We start from the raw sequence: 18,239 nt of genomic DNA, 5'->3' as shown, positions 1-18,239 counted from the left end.
GGGTTTCTCTTAGATGGGAAAGGTGGTCAGTCGTCAATACTGTGCCAACAGAGAGTGATTAATAACCAGGTTTAGTAATATCGCTGACGTTTGCTGTGAACTTTGTTGTTTTGCAGCAACTTTACAATGAAATCCATTAAAAAATTACTGTAAATTACAATAACATAAAAAGTAAGTTGTGCAGAAAGAGAGCAGAATAACGTGGGTTCATGGGGCATTCAGAAGTCTGATGGCAGAAGGGAGAAGGCTGTTTCTAAGCCCCTGTACCCCGGCTCTGCGAAATGGGCATGCCTTGGGTGGGCCGGATCCTTCATGATGGATGGTGCCTTCTTGAAGATACCCTCAAAGGAATGTTTCCTGCCAAGGTGGTGAACTTCACGTTGTCTTGCTGGGATGTTTGCTCACGCTTGGTGCAGCTTGAGCAGGTGTTTGGGTCTGACATGTCGATGGTCTGTGTGCAATCAAGTGATGACCGAGTTCCTCTCCCTCCGGCAGATACCGATTACCTGAAATGGTTTTTTCCAAAGTACGTGAAGAGCAACCTCTACCACTTGTGCTACACGCAGTTCGGGCAGTGTTTCTCCGTCTGTAACTACTGGAACGGTGAGGCCCGAGGCTTTCGCTCTGGCTGTGTGTGGTGTGTGTACCCTGAGCCCTGTGCTGCGCAGTTTCTGTGACTGTCACTGCATGAGAACAGAGGGCACAGAACAAGCAACGTTACAGCATAGTGCAGGCTCTTTGACCCACAAGGTTATGTCAACCCTTTTAATCTTCTCGAAGGTCAGGTATCCGTAGCCCTCCATTTTTCTATCATCCATCTACAAGTTTCTTAAATGTGCCTGGTGTATCTGCCTGTTCCACCACCCCCAGAGGAGTGCGACACACACATATCATTCTGTTTAAAGAGCTTACCCTTGGCATCACCCCATACTTCCTTCCTACCACCATAAGATAATGCCCACTGTGCTGTGTGTATAATGTCTCTATCAATGCTCTGTACACTGTTCTCACATTCTGTATACAGTGTTCACGTCAGTGGTTCACACAAACATCATGCTGTCCATACAGAGTGATTGTAGGGGTATTACATATAGTCTCTGTGTACAGTACGTTACAATCTGTCTCTGTGTTCTGTGCCCAGTGTGAGCATACATTCGCTTTTCTCTGTGAGATTTGCTTTGTTTCTGTCTACCTGTTCTCTGTGTGCACTGTGTTTCAGTATGTAATGATCTCACTGTGTCTCTGTACAGTGTGAGTCAGTGTGTAGTGATCTCACTGTGTCTGTGAGCAGTGTGCGTCAGTGTTTGCAGTCTCACTCCGTGGGTAGTGTGTGAATCTGTGTTACTGACAACCTCTTAACTGTGTGTAATATCCGAATGACTGTCCTGCCTGTGGGTGAAGTCACATTGTGATCAGTTGCCTGACGTGTCTCTCTGCCTGTTCTAGACCCTCACCATCACGACATGTACCTCAACTTCAGTAACTACCTGGCTCTCCTCAACAACGAGACAAAGAACCCCAATGCCACAGGTAACTGCAGTCTTGCGCACCCTCCTGGGACCCAGCATGGGCAGACTATACACACTGTCCAGACCGTCCTGTCACACACACACACACACACACACACACACACACACACACACACACACACACACACACACACACACACACACACACAGAGGTACACATGTGCGCGCGCACACACACACACACACACACACACACACACAGAGATACACATACGCACACACACACACACAGGTACACATGCGCACACACACACACACACACACACACACACACACAGAGGTACACATGCGCACACACACACACACACACACACAGATACACACACACACACACACACACACAGACATACACACTCACACACAGAGACATACACACTCACACATACAGACATACACACTCACACACACAGACATACACACTCACACACACACACAGACATACACACACGCACAGATACACATACACAGACAGATACACACTCACACACACACAGATACACACACACACAGACATACACACTCACACACACACAGACATACACACTCACACAGAGACATATACACACACACACAGACATACACACTTACACACACACAGAGACACACACTCACACACAGATACACACACGCAGACAGATACACACTCACACACAGACACACACACACACACAAACACATATATACACACACTCCACATAAACTCATACATACCACACTCACACACACATACACACACCTGTAGGAGCAAGCTGAAAGATCATGCAGAAGGTGTGTATGAAGTAGCAGGTGTCCTATTAAAACTGGCGCGCACCAGGAAACTAAAACTTATTGACCTGTACATGAACTTAATTCATCTTTTGAAGATTTTAGAGATTAGCGTTGTCACATTTACATCAACACTTTGATGCAGTAAATGCTTCATTTGCTTAAATGACAAGCAAAGTCTGAGGATTGTGCAGCCTGCAAGTGTCATTATACTTCTCAACACCAACATAGCATACCCACAACTTACCAACCTTACCTGTTCATCTTTGGAATGTGGGAGGAGACGGGAACCCAGAGGAAACACACACGATCACGGAGTAAAGTTGCAAACCCCTTACAGACAGCGGCAGGAATTGACACTGGTCGCCATAATGCGAATGTGCTGCATTCTCAGTTGTCAATGACTACACAGAGACAGGGAAAATAGGTTTTCAAGATTCAGGGTTGTTTAAAGTCATTTCTAGTACACACGTATAAATGAAGTAATTGTTACTCTGGATAGGATGCAGCACAAAAAAAATCAATAAGTTAAAGAGGAGATATTGGACTGCTTGAAAATGATGCTGGAGGTGGTAATGGGGAAGAAGGGAATGGCAGAAGAACTGAAGAAGTATTTTGCAGCAGTCTTTACTGTGGAAGACACTAGCAGTATGCCAGAAGTTCAAGTGTGTCAAGGGGCAGTTACTATTACAAGGGAGAAGGTGCTTGGGAATCTGAAAGGTCTGAAGGTAGGTTGAACCAGACAGTCGACACTCCAGCGTTCTGAAAGAGATAGCTGAAGAGATTATTGAGTATTAGTAATGATCTTTCAAGAATCGCTAGATTCTGGCGTGGTTCTTGAGAACTGGAAAATTGCAAATGTCATTCCACTCTTTGAGAAGGGAGGGAGGCAGAACAAAAGGCCTGACCCCCGTGGTTGGGAAGATGTCGGAATCGATTGTCAGGCGTGTGGTTTCGGTGTACTCGGAGGCACAAGATAAAATAGGCCGTAGTCAGCTTGGTTTCCTTAAGGGAAAATCAGGTGTGAGAAAAATGTTCAAATTCTTTGAGGACATATGGTTGCAAGAAAAAGTTTGTGAACCCTTTGAAATTACCTGGTTTTCTGCATTAATTATTCTTAAAATGTCATCTGATCTTCATCTAAGTCACAATAATAGACAAAGACAATGTGCCTAATCTCGTAAGACACAAACAATTGTACTTCATCTCAGCACTACTGAGCACACCATTTAAACAGAGTGATCCTCGGGGGTGATGCCTTCTACAAAAGCTATTTGGAGTCAGGTGTTCCAATCGATGAGATGAGCTTGGTCAATATGATGTTGTGGGCATCACTGATTCGTGGCTGAAAGAAGGCCATAGTTGGGAGCTTAACATCAAAGGATGTAGTTTGTATCAATAGGACAGGCAGGAAGGCACAGGTGGTGGTGTGGCTGTGCTGGTAAGAGACGGAATTACATCTTCAGAAAGACGTAACATAGGGTCAGAGAATGTCGAATCTCTATCTGGAGTTACGAAATTGCAATGGTAAAAAAAATTATGGGAATCATATGTAGTCCTCCAAATAGTAGCCAAGATTGCAAAGGGAGCTGGAAAGGGCAGGTAATAGGGTAGTGACACACTTGTAACGGGGGACTAAGATGCAAGGGGATTGGGAAGATCGGTTGATGCCAGATCACGAGAGGGAATTTGTTGAATGCCTATGGGATGGCTTTTTAGAGCAGCTTGTGCTTGAGCCTACTCAGAGAAAGGCCATCTTAAGTTGGGTGTTGTGTAATAATCCAGACCTTATTAGGGAGCTTAACGTAAAGGAACCCTTAGGAGGCAGTGATCGTAGTATGATTGAATTCATACAGCAATTTGAGAGGGGGAAGCCTAGGTCAGATGTATCAGTATCTCAATAGAACAAAGGAATTATAGAGACATGAGAGAAGAACTTGCCCAGGTGGACTGGAGGAAGATACTGGCAGGGATGACGGCAGAGCAGAGATGGCTGAAGTTTCTGGAAATAGTTCACAAAGCGCAGGATAGATCTGTCCCACATTCTGAAATGGCAGGGGTAGGCAACCATGGCTGACAAGGAAAGTTAAGGACTGCATAAATGCCAAGGAAAGGGCATATAAGGTAGTAAAAGTGAGTGAGTGGGAAGTCAGATGATTGGGAAGCTTTTAAAATCCAACAAAAAGCATAAGAAGGGAAAAGATGAAGTATGTAGGCAACCTAGCTAATAATATAAAACAGGATATCAACAGTTTTTCAGTTATATAATGAGTAAATGGGAGGTGAGAGTTGATGTTGGACCACTGGAAAATGATGCTGGAGAGGTAGCAATGGGAGACAAAGAAATGGCGGATGAACTTAATGGATACTTCACATCTGTCTTCACTGTGGCAGACACTAGCAGTGTATCAGTGGTCTGTGAGTGTCAGGGAGCAGGAGTGAGTGACATTGCTGTTACAAAGGAAAAAATGCTTGGCAAACTCAAAGGTCTTCAGTTGGACAAGTCACCTGGGCCAGATGGACGACATCCCAGAGTCCTGAGAGAGGTTGCGAAGAGATAGCAAGCAGATAATGCTGAGGCTTTGTAAGACACTAGGTTGTACCTTTGGTATTTTCTATAGTTTTGAGCCTCATATCTCAGAAAGGATGTGTAGTCATTGAAGAGAGTCCAGAGGAGGTTCACAAGGATGATTTCTGGAATAATGGTATGGACAATATGAAGAGCGTTTGGCAGCTTTGGGCCTGTACTCACTGGAATTTAGAAGAATGTGGGGGGAATCTCATTCTAACCTACCGAATGTTGAAAGGACTAGATAAGGTGGATGTGGAGAGAATGTTTCCTCTGGTGGGGGTACCCAGAACTAGAGTGAACAGCCTCAAAACTGAAGGGCAACCTTTTAGAGCAGAGGTAAGGAGGAATTTTTTTAGCCAGAGAGTAGTCCATCTGTGGAATGCTCTGCCACAGACCGTGGTTGAGGCCAAATCCGTGGGTACACTTAAGGCGGAAGTTGATAGTTTCCTGATCGGTTAGGGCATCAAAAGATATGGCAAGTATGGGGTAAGTAGGATCCGGGATCAGCAGTCTCGATGGGCTGAATGGCCTAATTCTGCTCCTATGGTCACAGTAAGAGAAATTGTCTACAAATGGAGGATGTTGTTGCTACTCTCCCTAGGAGGGGTGTCCTGGAAGAGCACAACGTGCAATGCTGAAGGAGGTGAAAAAGATTGTAAGGGTAACAGCAAAAGACCTGCAGAAATCTCTAAAACTTGCTAAAGTCTCTGCTCATGTGTCCACTATTAGGAAAATACTGAACAAGAATGGTGTTTGTGAAAGGAAGCAAGGAGGAAGCCACTGCTCTTCAAAAAAAAACATTGCTGCACGTCTCATTACAAAAGACCACCTGGATGTTCCATAATGTTTCTGGGTCAATGTTCTGTGGACAGATGAGACAAAAGCTGAACATTTTGGCAGAAATGCACATTGCTTTGTTTGGAGGAAGAAGGGTACTGCACAGCAACACCAAAACCTCATCCCAACTCTTTTGGGGCTGTTTTGCTGCCTCGGCCTGGACAGTTCACAGTCATGGGGGACAATAGATTCAAAACCGTATCAAGACACTTTACAGAAGAATGTCAGCGTAGCAGTCCATCACCTGAAGCTTAATAGAAGTTGGATGATTCCAGAAGAAAATGTTTAGAAACGCAAGAGTCAATCAACAACAGAATGGTTTAAAAAGAACAAAATTTGTGTTTTGGAATGGCCGAGTCAGAGTGCAGACCTTAAAAGATTCAGATGTTCATTTATGCAAATACAACTCTGAAATTTGTCTTCTCCAGATAGACACGAAACAAAGAAAGAACATAAAGTCATTCAAAGAGAAACATCAAACCCGGTGCATCGCTCCCCCCACCCCGTATCCCGTTCATTAACCCCCACCTCCCCTCACACAAAATGGAGCAGGAACACTGACCCCCAAAAAATAACCCCACTCCCACACAAAAAAAACCGAAAGAACACAACACAAACATGCTCGCCTCGCACAACTAAACAAAAAAGAATGGGTGATTTTTTTAAAAAAACACAGAACATAAAAACCATAAATTTAAAAATGTCCACAGTCCGATTCAGTAATGCAGAACCAGGATACCATCGTACAATATCAGCAACGTCCGTCGAAAGAGAGGGACACCACGCTAGGCAGAAAGGCCTACCCGCCTGCCACAGCGAGCCACACTGCGATGGGCTGCTCACAGATTGCTTCTCCGTCAGCAAACTAAAGTTAAGTAGTCGGTGCTGAACTCTCACCTCTCGTCAGCATTTGCCTCGATGTGGCAATCTTCGTCGCTGCTTTACCCAGTGAAATAGGATTCGAACATCAGCTCGTGCTCCGCCTTGACGTTTCTTTGCATCAGGGCCATCCGAGTATGCGCTTGTTCCCTGGAAGCTTTTCAGAGACGGCAAACTGTTGGGGATCGTTCGAGTGATCCAAACTGTAAATTGCAGGTTCAGTCAGTCCCAGAAATACAATAGAGGTGAAAAACGGACGTTAAAAAGAAGACATTTTTGTGAACTATCTGGAAGACGGTGACTGAGAGAGCATTGTACACTGGCACCATCACTGCTATCTTCAAAGGTTCACAGACTTTTTCCAGCCTGGACTGTGAATGAGTAAACAATGTTCAACAAAGACGTGAAAAGTACAATTGTTTGTGTGTTACCAGATTAGGCAGATTGTGTTTGTCTATTATTGTGTCTTAGATGAAGACCAGATTACATTTTATAAGAGTTAATGCAGAAAACTAGTTAACTGCAGATTTCACAAACTTTTTCTTCCAAGCAGGATTGACGAAGGGGAATTGGTGGACGTACTTAGATTTACAGAGGACAAGGGGCTCCATGTGAAGCTACTTAGCGAGATAAGACCCCATGGTATTACTGGAAAGACGCTAGCATGGATGGGCCATTGGCTGATGGGCAGGAGGCAAAGAGTGGGAATAATGGGAGCCTTTCCTGGTTGGCTGCCAGTGACTAGTGGTGTTCCACCGGGGTCGTTGTTGGGACCGATTCTTTTATGATATATGTCAGCGACTTGGACGACGGAATTGATGACTTCGGCAAAGTTTGCAGACAATACGAAGACTGGTGGCGGAGCAGTGTATTTTGAGGAACTGGAGAGGCTGCAAAAGGACATAGACAGATTAGGATAATGGGCAAAGCAGTGACAGATGGAATATCGTGTCAGGTCATCACTTTGGTAGAAGGAATAGAGGTGTAGTCTATTTTCTAAATGGAGAAAAGTCAGTAAATCTGAGTGCAAGGGGACTTGGGAGTCCTGGTGCAGGATTCCGCGAAGGTTAATTTGAGTCGGTGGTGTGGAAGGTAAGTGCGATGTTAGCGTTAATTCCGGGAGGACAAGAAGCAAAAGCAAGGGTGTAATGTTCAGACTTTATGAAGCACTGCTGAGTATTGTGGGCAGTTTTGGACCCTTTTTCTTAGAAAATAAATTCTGAAACTGGAGGGAGTTGAAAGGAAGTTTACAAAATTGATTCCGGGATTGAACAGCTTGTCATATGCAGAGCGTTTGATGACTGTGGGCCTGTATTCACTGGAATTCAGAAGACTGAGGGGTGACCTCATTGAGACCTATCAAATGGTGAAAGGCCTCAATAAAATGGACGTGGAGAAGATGCTTCCTTTGGTGGGAGAGTCTAAGACCAGATGACACAACCTCAGAATAGAGGGGCGTCCTGTTAGAACAAAATGCGGAGGAATTTCTTCAGCCAGAGGGTGATGAATTTCTGGAACCCTGTGGAGGCCAAGTCTTTATGTAAATTCAAGGCAGAGGTTGATAGATTCTTGATTGTTCCGGACACAAAGGGATACAGGGAGAAGGCAGCAGATTCGAGCTGAGGGGAAAATTGGGTCAGCCATGATGAAATGGCGGAGCAGACTCGATGGGTCAGACGGCCTAATTCTGCTCGTATGTTTTATGGACTGCCTGCATGTAGCAAGAATGTAACGCTGAGGCTTTGTAAGGCACTGGTGAGGTGTCACTTGGTGAACTGAGAGCAGTTTTGGGCAAAACAACGTGCTGACATTGGAGGGGTTTCAGAGGAGGCTCACAGGAATGAAGGTCTCAGTGTACGAGGAGCGATCGGTGGCACTGGGCCTTTCTCACTGGGATTTAGAAGAATGTGGGGATCTTTCTGAAACCTATCGAATGTTCGAAGAGTGGATGTGGACAGGATGTTTCCGAGGCAGGGGAGTCTAAGGCCGGACGGCGGAGCCTCAGAATCGAGGGATGTCCATCTAGAATGGAGGTGAGGAGGAAGTTCTTCAGGTGAGAGGGTGGTGAATCTGTGGATCAATCTTGCCAAAGGTTGATGTGGAGGCCGGGTCACTGGCTGTATTAAAGCTGAGGATGAAAGATTCTTGATTAGTCAGAGCATGAAAGAAGGTCGGCAAGTGGGCTGAGAGGGAAAGTGCATCAGCCATGATGAAATGGAGGAGCAGATGCAATGGGCCGAATGGCCTAATTCTGGTTCTGTGTCTTATGGACTTGCGGACTAAATTGATTATTGACACATCTAAATGGGTTAATGGTAAATCCAGTTTTCTATTCCAACAGTGAGTGCACACTGTGACACAGTTAGTGAAACTTGGCTGTCGTCACTGCTGTACCTCTGGGTTCTGTTTGAAGTTCCCGGTTACCAGCTGCACGCAATCCACAACCTGTTCATTAGTTATTGCCCATCGCTATTCTTTCCCCTCCAACGCGCACCCCACCCCACCCAGCACTGTTAGAGCCTGGGCCAGGGACGCCACCCCTTGAGGGGAAAGGCGGTGCCTACACACTGAACAGCAAGATCCCACTGATTAATGTGCACCATAACCCCACGCTCCACGTGGTCCCAGACGGGGAGTGGTGTCACATGACCCTAGTGAACAGCAAGATCCCAGTACACCATTAGCTCACTATCACGCGGGCCTGGAGGGGAGCAGGCGACTGCTGTGGGCAGTGACAGACCCAGACCTCACTCCGCCACCCCGGTTGACACTGTTTTGTCCTTTCTCTGCCAGCGTGGAAGAAGAATTTCCTGAGGTTGAAGCAACTTGTTCTGATTGGTGGGCCGGACGATGGTGTCATCACCCCCTGGCAGTCCAGGTACAGCTGTGTGTGGGGGGGGGGGGGAGTCTAGTCACTGTGGGGCCACACCTGGGGGAAGATGGCATACACCTCACCCCTCTGACCCTCAACCTTGAGTCCCTTATCCCGCATTACATCTCCGCCACGTCTCCCCACCCCATCTGTTTTGCTGCCACGTTCTTCCCCCGTCTCTCAGCCACGTCTCCCCCCCACTGTCTCTCAGCCATGTTTCCCCACGTCTCCCCCAACCCCCATCCCTGCCCCACCCCCATCACTCTGCCCTGACTCCCGTCATCCGCCACATCTCCCGTCTGTCGGCCACGTCTCCCACCATCTCTCAGCTGTCCAACCCCCATCTCTCCGCCACGTCTACCACCTCCATCTCTCCACCGTGATCCCCATCACTCTGCCACATCCCCCCACTCTCGCTCGGCCACGTCTCCCCGCCGTCTCTCCGCCACATCTCCCCACCGTCTATCGGCCATGTCTCTCCAATTTACTCAACCCTTTCTCTCACCCATTCCCCTCTCTCCTCCACCCCTCTCCCTGGTCTCATCTCCACCCTGGTGCTGTTGCCGGCCAATCACTCTCTCTGACCCCACCCTTCCCACTTTCCTTTTCCAGTCACTTTGGATTTTATAACGAGAACGAGACGGTGGTGGAGATGAAGAATCAGTTGGTGAGTTTGTGGGTCACCGTGGTGGGAGGGCTGGTGAGGTTAATCCTGGGGATCTGCTCCTGGAAAATGTCAGGAGGTTATCTGGATCCCACTCAGAGTCGATGCCCACTTCCTTCGTAACACAGGGGATTGTTTACTTACCCCACCGCACCCCATTATTTATCATCGTTGTTTTCCTCACTCTAATTTTTTTTTTGTAATTTATTTTTTATTGAAGTTCATCATCAAACAAACATTTCCATAAGATGTATTTCAGACATTGTACCTATATATCATATAATCATATATATCACAAATTTCCACAAAGTATTTATCTGAGGTATACACTTATAGAAAAGAGCGGAAAGAAAAAACAAGCAAAAGGAAAGAACTATGTACAAGTAGGGAGTGATTTTTAAAAAAAAAAAATATTAATTGATTTGTGAAAATGAAATCAGGCCTATGAGAAATTATGTAGTTAAACCATTTTTCCCCAGTATGAATCAAATTGTTCCAGCTTATGATTAACAGATGCTGTTATCTTCTCCATTTTGTAAATGTCCATTGTAATTTCCATCCATGCATTTAAAGTTGGGCTCTCCTGTGATAACCATTTCCTAGTAAGAGTCTTTTTACCAGCCACCAACAGTATATTCATTAAATATTTATCTCTTTTCAACCATTCTTGAGGTATATATCCAAAATATATGGTCTTACTCTCTAAGGGTATTTCACATTTAAAGATGTCTTGTAGGGCATTGTGTATCCCCCCCAATAGTTTTTGATAACAGGGCAGTCCCAAAAAATATGATAATGTGCATTTTGATTTCCACAATTTCTCCAGCAAACAGGGAGGTTACTATCATAATGGGATTTCTGAGAGGGTGTAATAAAATATCTTATCAAGTTTTTCCATCCAAATTCCCTCCATTTCTGTGAACTGGTACACTTCCATTGATACCTCCATATTGTTGTCCATTCGTCCTCAGATATTATTATCCCTCCTTCCCTCTCTCATTTTGTTTTAATGTATGAAGTCGAATGTGTTATAAGATTTGACAACCCCTTATACATGCTTGAAATGATTCTACTACCATTATCTGAATTATATGCTTTTCTAAAGAGCTTTTTTACTTGCCTTGGTTACATTTTTAAGTGTCTTATTAACATATTGTCGCATCTGTAAATACCGATTAAAAATCTTGTTTTTCTAATAAGTGTTGCTCTTTAAGCATTTCAAAATTGAACAGTGTTCCTTCTTTCATTATGTTTGCAAAGAACTGTTATTCCTTTAGCTGTCCTGTCCTTAAATCTAGCATCCAATTTATTTGGTGTAAAATCCGAGTCATATGCACACCATTTAAGAATTGCAATATCTCCCTCTAGATTATATTCTTTTATAGTAGTTCTCCATATTTTAAGAGTCAATTTCACTCATGGGTTATCAATAGTGTTTATGTACCTTTGCAGGTTGTTATCAGCCAAAATTGCTTGTATGGGAATGGGAAGTACCCACTCCTCAATGTTTTTCCATTGAGCGTCATATGATGGGTTGCACCAACATATCACAGCTCTCAACTGTGCTGCAAAATAATAATCTCTAAGAGAAGGTAGGCCCCATCCCCCCTTTTCCTTTGCTAATTGCAAAGTTTTGAGACGAACTCTAGGCCTTTTACCCTCCCAAATATACCTTGATAACATCTTGTTCCATTCATTGAATTGATTTTGATTAATCTCTATTGGTAGGGTCTGAAAGAGATATAACAGTCTGGGCAGTATATTCATTTTAATAGACTCAATCCTTGAACTGAGACTGAAAAAAGGAATCAGGTTCCATCTTGCCATATCTTCCTTAATTTTTTTATATAAAGGCTGATAATTACATTCTGATAACTTTGCCAAATCTTTTGGCATAATGATGCCCAAATATTTGAAAGACTCTGTGTGCCATGCCCAGGGATATCTACTTTCAATTTCTCTTGGTGAGCTATAGTAATATGAAAGTAATTGGGTTTTATCTATGTTGACCTTGTATCCTGATAATTTACCATATTGTTCAAAGGATTGCATCAATTTAGGTAAAGAGTATGTTGGTTGCACTAGATAGATCAAAATGTCATCTGCGTAACAAGCCAATTTATGCTCTGTCCCTTTAATAGTAATTCCCCTGATATCTTCATTTTGTCTGATGTATTGAGCTAATGGTTCCAGATATAACGCGAAGAGTAGCGGTGACCATGCACAACCCTGTCTCGTGCCCCTTTCTAGGGTAAGACTATTTGATAAATATCCATTGACTTTAATCCTAGCAGTAGGATTGTCATATAGTGTCTGTATAGTTTTAATAATTGTGTCTTGGAAACCAAATCTATGTAAAACTCTGTAAAGAAAATTCCAAATAACCCGATCAAATGCCTTTTCAGCGACCACGCTTATCACTATTGCTTCGATTTTAGTTTTTTGTATATGATCCATAATGTGAAGAGTCCTTCATATATTGTCTTGTGTTTGGCGTTGTCGTATAAAACCTGTCTGATCGTTACATATCAGTATATTGGTCTAAATGACCCACATTCCATTTTATCCTTGCCTTCTTTCGGTATAGCTGAGATTATCGCTGCCTTCCAACTGGGTGGCATTTGTGCCTTTTTTAGAGCCCAGTTCAGTGTGGGGAGTAAAACAGGAATTAACTCATTTTTAAATTCTTTGTACCACTCTGCCATATACCCATCTGATCCTGGTGACTTGCTCAATTTAAGCCTACTAATTGCAGCTTTTAATTCAACTTCAGTTATGTCAGCAGTCATCGTTCTATTTTGTTCTTCGCTTAAAGTGGGTAACTCTAGAAAATTCAGGAAGGTGGCAATTTGGGTTATGCTTCCCCCTGGAACTTTGGAATATAGAGTTTGGTAAAACACTTCAAAAGCTTCTTGAATTTCACTTAGCTTATTTTTTATCATTTTTGTTCTTGGGTCCCTAATTCTATGAATTGTATTTTCTGCTATCTTGTTTTTCAGTTTCCACACCAGTATTTTCATAGATTTCGATCCACTCTCATAATGTCTCTGTTTCAGAAACATTAAATTTTTCCTGATTTCTTGCGTAGCCAAACAATTAATTTCATTCCTAATTCTTTTAATTTCCCCTAATGTATCCTGTGCCAAATTCAATTTGTGTTTAACCCTTTAATTTTCATTTCTGCTGCTCCTCCCTCCCCTCCTCTCCTGGACTTGGATCCAAGTCTCTACTCCGTGCAGCACCACAAGGCCAGGAGAACCACACTGGGGAGGAGGTATTGAAGCCATCTCCTGCCTCCGCTCAGGGGTACGGGGTGACAGGAACTCCCATGGCAGATGGCAGTGTAGTGACGTTTGGGTCAATAACTGCCCCTTGATCCAGTTATCTTTCCACTGCCCAATTTCTGCCCAGTTTCCACCGCATGACCACAGTCCAAAATCAGGTTATTCCCCTCCACCGTCCCCCATGGTTCATTCACTCCATCGTCCCCCACAGGCCATTCCCCTCCATCGTCCCCCACAGTCCATTCACTCCATTGTCCCCCACGGTTCATTCATTCCATTGTCCCCCACAGGCCATTCCCCTCCATCGTCCCCCACGGTCCATTCCCCTCTATCATCCCCCACGGTTCATTCATTCCATCGTCCCCCACAGTCCATTCACTCCATTGTCCCCCACAGTTCATTCACTCCATCGTCCCCCACAGTCCATTCCCCCCATCGTCCCCCACAAGCCATTCCCCTCCATCGTCCCCCACAGTCCATTCCCCCCCATTGTCCCCCACGGTTCATTCCCCTCCGTAGTGAACTACTGATTTCCTTTGTCAAGCACATTCGGTCTGTCTGCCACAAAAGGTGGGATTTCCTGGTGGCCATCCATTTCAATCTGACATGTCTGTCCATGGCCTCCTCTACTGCCACAAAGAGGCCACACTCCGCCGGGGTATTCCAACTGGGCAGCCTCCACCTGATGTCATCAACATCAATTTCACAAACTTCCAGTAACTTCTCGTCGTTTGCTCTTTCCCCATTTTAACTCACTGCTTCTTCTCACTTCTCCATGAGCTCTCCCTGGCGTCCCTCCCTCCCTTTCGCTCATGGTCCACTCTTCTCTCTGTCAGATTCCTTCCTCTACAGCCCTTTGCATTTTCTGCGCCCACCCTCACTCTCATTCTGGTTTCTGTCCCCTGCCTCTCCAGCCCTGTTGGAGGGTCTCGCGCTGAAACGTCGACTCTTTATTCCTCTCCATTGATGCTGCTTGCCCTGCTGAGTTCTTCCAGCATTTTGTGTGTGTGTGCTGGTCTGGATCTCCAGCGTTTTGTGTGTGTAATGGTCTGGATCTCCAGCGTTTTGTGTGTGTGCTGGTCTGGATCTCCAGCGTTTTGTGTGTGTGCTGGTCTGGATCTCCAGCGTTTTGTGTGTGTGCTGGTCTGGATTCACAGCGTTTTGTGTGTGTGTGCTGGTCTGGATCTCCAGCGTTTTGTGTGTGTAATGGTCTGGATCTCCAGCGTTTTGTGTGTGTAATGGTCTGGATCTCCAGCGTTTTGTGTGTGTGCTGGTCTGGATCTCCAGCGTTTTGTGTGTGTGCTGGTCTGGATCTCCAGCGTTTTGTGTGTGTGCTGGTCTGGATTCACAGCGTTTTGTGTGTGTGCTGGTCTGGATCTCCAGCGTTTTGTGTGTGTAATGGTCTGGATCTCCAGCGTTTTGTGTGTGTAATGGTCTGGATCTCCAGCGTTTTGTGTGTGTAATGGTCTGGATCTCCAGCGTTTTGTGTGTGTGCTGGTCTGGATCTCCAGCGTTTTGTGTGTGTGCTGGTCTGGATCTCCAGCGTTCTGTGTGTGTGCTGGTCTGGATCTCCAGCGTTTTGTGTGTGTGCTGGTCTGGATCTTCAGCGTTTTGTGTGTGTGCTGGTCTGGATCTCCAGCGTTTTGTGTGTGTGCTGGTCTGGATCTCCAGCGTTTTGTGTGTGTGCTGGTCTGGATCTCCAGCGTTCTGTGTGTGTGCTGGTCTGGATCTCCAGCATTTTGTGTGTGTGCTGGTCTGGATCTCCAGCGTTTTGTGTGTGTGCTGGTCTGGATCTCCAGCGTTTTGTGTGTGTGCTGGTCTGGATCTCCAGCGTTTTGTGTGTGTCCTGGTCTGGATCTCCAGCGTTTTGTGTGTGTGCTGGTCTGGATCTCCAGCGTTTTGTGTGTGTCCTGGTCTGGATCTCCAGCGTTTTGTGTGTGTGCTGGTCTGGATTTCCAGCGTTTTGTGTGTGTGTGCTGGTCTGGATCTCCAGCGTTTTGTGTGTGTGCTGGTCTGGATCTCCAGCGTTTTGTGTGTGTGCTGGTCTGGATCTCCAGCGTTTTGTGTGTGTGCTGGTCTGGATCTCCAGCGTTTTGTGTGTGTGCTGGTCTGGATCTCCAGCGTTTTGTGTGTGTGTGCTGGTCTGGATCTCCAGCGTTCTGTGTGTGTGCTGGTCTGGATCTCCAGCGTTCTGTGTGTGTGCTGGTCTGGATCTCCAGCGTTTTGTGTGTGTGCTGGTCTGGATCTCCAGCGTTTTGTGTGTGTGCTGGTCTGGATCTCCAGCGTTTTGTGTGTGTGCTGGTCTGGATCTCCAGCGTTTTGTGTGTGTGTGCTGGTCTGGATCTCCAGCGTTCTGTGTGTGTGCTGGTCTGGATCTCCAGCGTTCTGTGTGTGTGCTGGTCTGGATCTCCAGCGTTTTGTGTGTGTCCTGGTCTGGATCTCCAGCGTTTTGTGTGTGTGCTGGTCTGGATCTCCAGCGTTTTGTGTGTGTCCTGGTCTGGATCTCCAGCGTTTTGTGTGTGTGCTGGTCTGGATTTCCAGCGTTTTGTGTGTGTGTGCTGGTCTGGATCTCCAGCGTTTTGTGTGTGTGCTGGTCTGGATCTCCAGCGTTTTGTGTGTGTGCTGGTCTGGATCTCCAGCGTTTTGTGTGTGTGCTGGTCTGGATCTCCAGCGTTTTGTGTGTGTGCTGGTCTGGATCTCCAGCGTTTTGTGTGTGTGTGCTGGTCTGGATCTCCAGCGTTCTGTGTGTGTGCTGGTCTGGATCTCCAGCGTTCTGTGTGTGTGCTGGTCTGGATCTCCAGCGTTTTGTGTGTGTGCTGGTCTGGATCTCCAGCGTTCTGTGTGTGTGTGCTGGTCTGGATCTCCAGCGTTTTGTGTGTGTGCTGGTCTGGATCTCCAGCGTTTTGTGTGTGTGCTGGTCTGGATTTCCAGCGTTCTGTGTGTGTGCTGGTCTGGATCTCCAGCGTTTTGTGTGTGTGTGCTGGTCTGGATCTCCAGCGTTTTGTGTGTGTGTGCTGGTCTGGATCTCCAGCGTTTTGTGTGTGTCCTGGTCTGGATCTCCAGCGTTTTGTGTGTGTGCTGGTCTGGATCTCCAGCGTTTTGTGTGTGTGCTGGTCTGGATCTCCAGCGTTTTGTGTGTGTCCTGGTCTGGATCTCCAGCGTTTTGTGTGTGTGCTGGTCTGGATTTCCAACGTTTTGTGTGTGTGCTGGTCTGGATCTCCAGCGTTTTGTGTGTGTGCTGGTCTGGATCTCCAGCGTTTTGTGTGTGTGCTGGTCTGGATCTCCAGCGTTTTGTGTGTGTGTGCTGGTCTGGATCTCCAGCGTTCTGTGTGTGTGCTGGTCTGGATTTCCAACGTTCTGTGTGTGTGCTGGTCTGGATTTCCAACGTTTTGTGTGTGTGCTGGTCTGGATTTCCAACGTTTTGTGTGTGTGCTGGTCTGGATCTCCAGCGTTCTGTGTGTGTGTTGGTCTGGATTTCCAGCGTTCTGTGTGTGTGCTGGTCTGGATCTCCAGCGTTCTGTGTGTGTGCTGGTCTGGATCTCCAGCGTTTTGTGTGTGTGCTGGTCTGGATCTCCAGCGTTTTGTGTGTGTGCTGGTCTGGATCTCCAGCGTTTTGTGTGTGTGCTGGTCTGGATCTCCAGCGTTTTGTGTGTGTGCTGGTCTGGATCTCCAGCGTTCTGTGTGTGTGTGCTGGTCTGGATCTCCAGCGTTTTGTGTGTGTGTGCTGGTCTGGATTTCCAGCGTTCTGTGTGTGTGTGCTGGTCTGGATCTCCAGCGTTCTGTGTGTGTGTGCTGGTCTGGATTTCCAGCGTTCTGTGTGTGTGTGCTGGTCTGGATTTCCAGCGTTTTGTGTGTGTGCTGGTCTGGATCTCCAGCGTTCTGTGTGTGTGCTGGTCTGGATCTCCAGCGTTTTGTGTGTGTGTGCTGGTCTGGATCTCCAGCGTTTTGTGTGTGTGCTGGTCTGGATCTCCAGCGTTTTGTGTGTGTGTGCTGGTCTGGATCTCCAGCGTTCTGTGTGTGTGCTGGTCTGGATCTCCAGCGTTCTGTGTGTGTGCTGGTCTGGATCTCCAGCGTTCTGTGTGTGTGCTGGTCTGGATCTCCAGCGTTCTGTGTGTGTGCTGGTCTGGATCTCCAGCGTTTTGTGTGTGTGCTGGTCTGGATCTCCAGCGTTTTGTGTGTGTGCTGGTCTGGATCTCCAGCGTTTTGTGTGTGTGCTGGTCTGGATCTCCAGCGTTTTGTGTGTGTGCTGGTCTGGATCTCCAGCGTTTTGTGTGTGTGCTGGTCTGGATCTCCAGCGTTCTGTGTGTGTGCTGGTCTGGATTTCCAACGTTTTGTGTGTGTGCTGGTCTGGATTTCCAACGTTTTGTGTGTGTGCTGGTCTGGATCTCCAGCGTTCTGTGTGTGTGTTGGTCTGGATTTCCAGCATTCTGTGTGTGTGCTGGTCTGGATCTCCAGCGTTCTGTGTGTGTGCTGGTCTGGATCTCCAGCGTTTTGTGTGTGTGCTGGTCTGGATCTCCAGCGTTTTGTGTGTGTGCTGGTCTGGATCTCCAGCGTTTTGTGTGTGTGCTGGTCTGGATTTCCAGCGTTCTGTGTGTGTGCTGGTCTGGATCTCCAGCGTTTTGTGTGTGTGCTGGTCTGGATCTCCAGCGTCTGCAGAATTGCTCATGTATGTGAATGCGCTGCACATCGCAGCTTCTCGTGCGAGTGGAAAGCATTTGCGAAATGGCCAAGTTTCCCTTTGTCAGGGCCTGTTCCACACTGTATTGCTAAGTAAAAATAAAACTGTAATCATTTTCACTTCCCAAGGTTCTGAAACAGCCTAAAACACAAACCCTGT

The 18,239-nt window shown here is 46.3% G+C and overlaps 1 protein-coding gene across 1 annotated transcript in view; it reads left to right on the top strand.

Moving 5' to 3' along the window:
- Positions 1 to 18,239, top strand: part of LOC140719549 (lysosomal thioesterase PPT2-A-like) — a 43,722-nt gene that overhangs the window by 14,016 nt on the left and 11,467 nt on the right. Inside the window, exons 4-7 of the mRNA XM_073034243.1 lie at positions 496 to 603; positions 1,447 to 1,530; positions 9,376 to 9,460; positions 10,067 to 10,121. Coding sequence (XP_072890344.1) covers positions 496 to 603; positions 1,447 to 1,530; positions 9,376 to 9,460; positions 10,067 to 10,121 — 332 coding nt within the window. The remainder of the gene's footprint in view (positions 1 to 495; positions 604 to 1,446; positions 1,531 to 9,375; positions 9,461 to 10,066; positions 10,122 to 18,239) is intronic.

Source organism: Hemitrygon akajei, chromosome 2 (genome assembly GCF_048418815.1).
Source record: "Hemitrygon akajei chromosome 2, sHemAka1.3, whole genome shotgun sequence".
NCBI classification, from domain to species: Eukaryota; Metazoa; Chordata; class Chondrichthyes; order Myliobatiformes; family Dasyatidae; genus Hemitrygon; species Hemitrygon akajei.
This window is presented reverse-complemented; position numbering and strand designations above follow the sequence as displayed.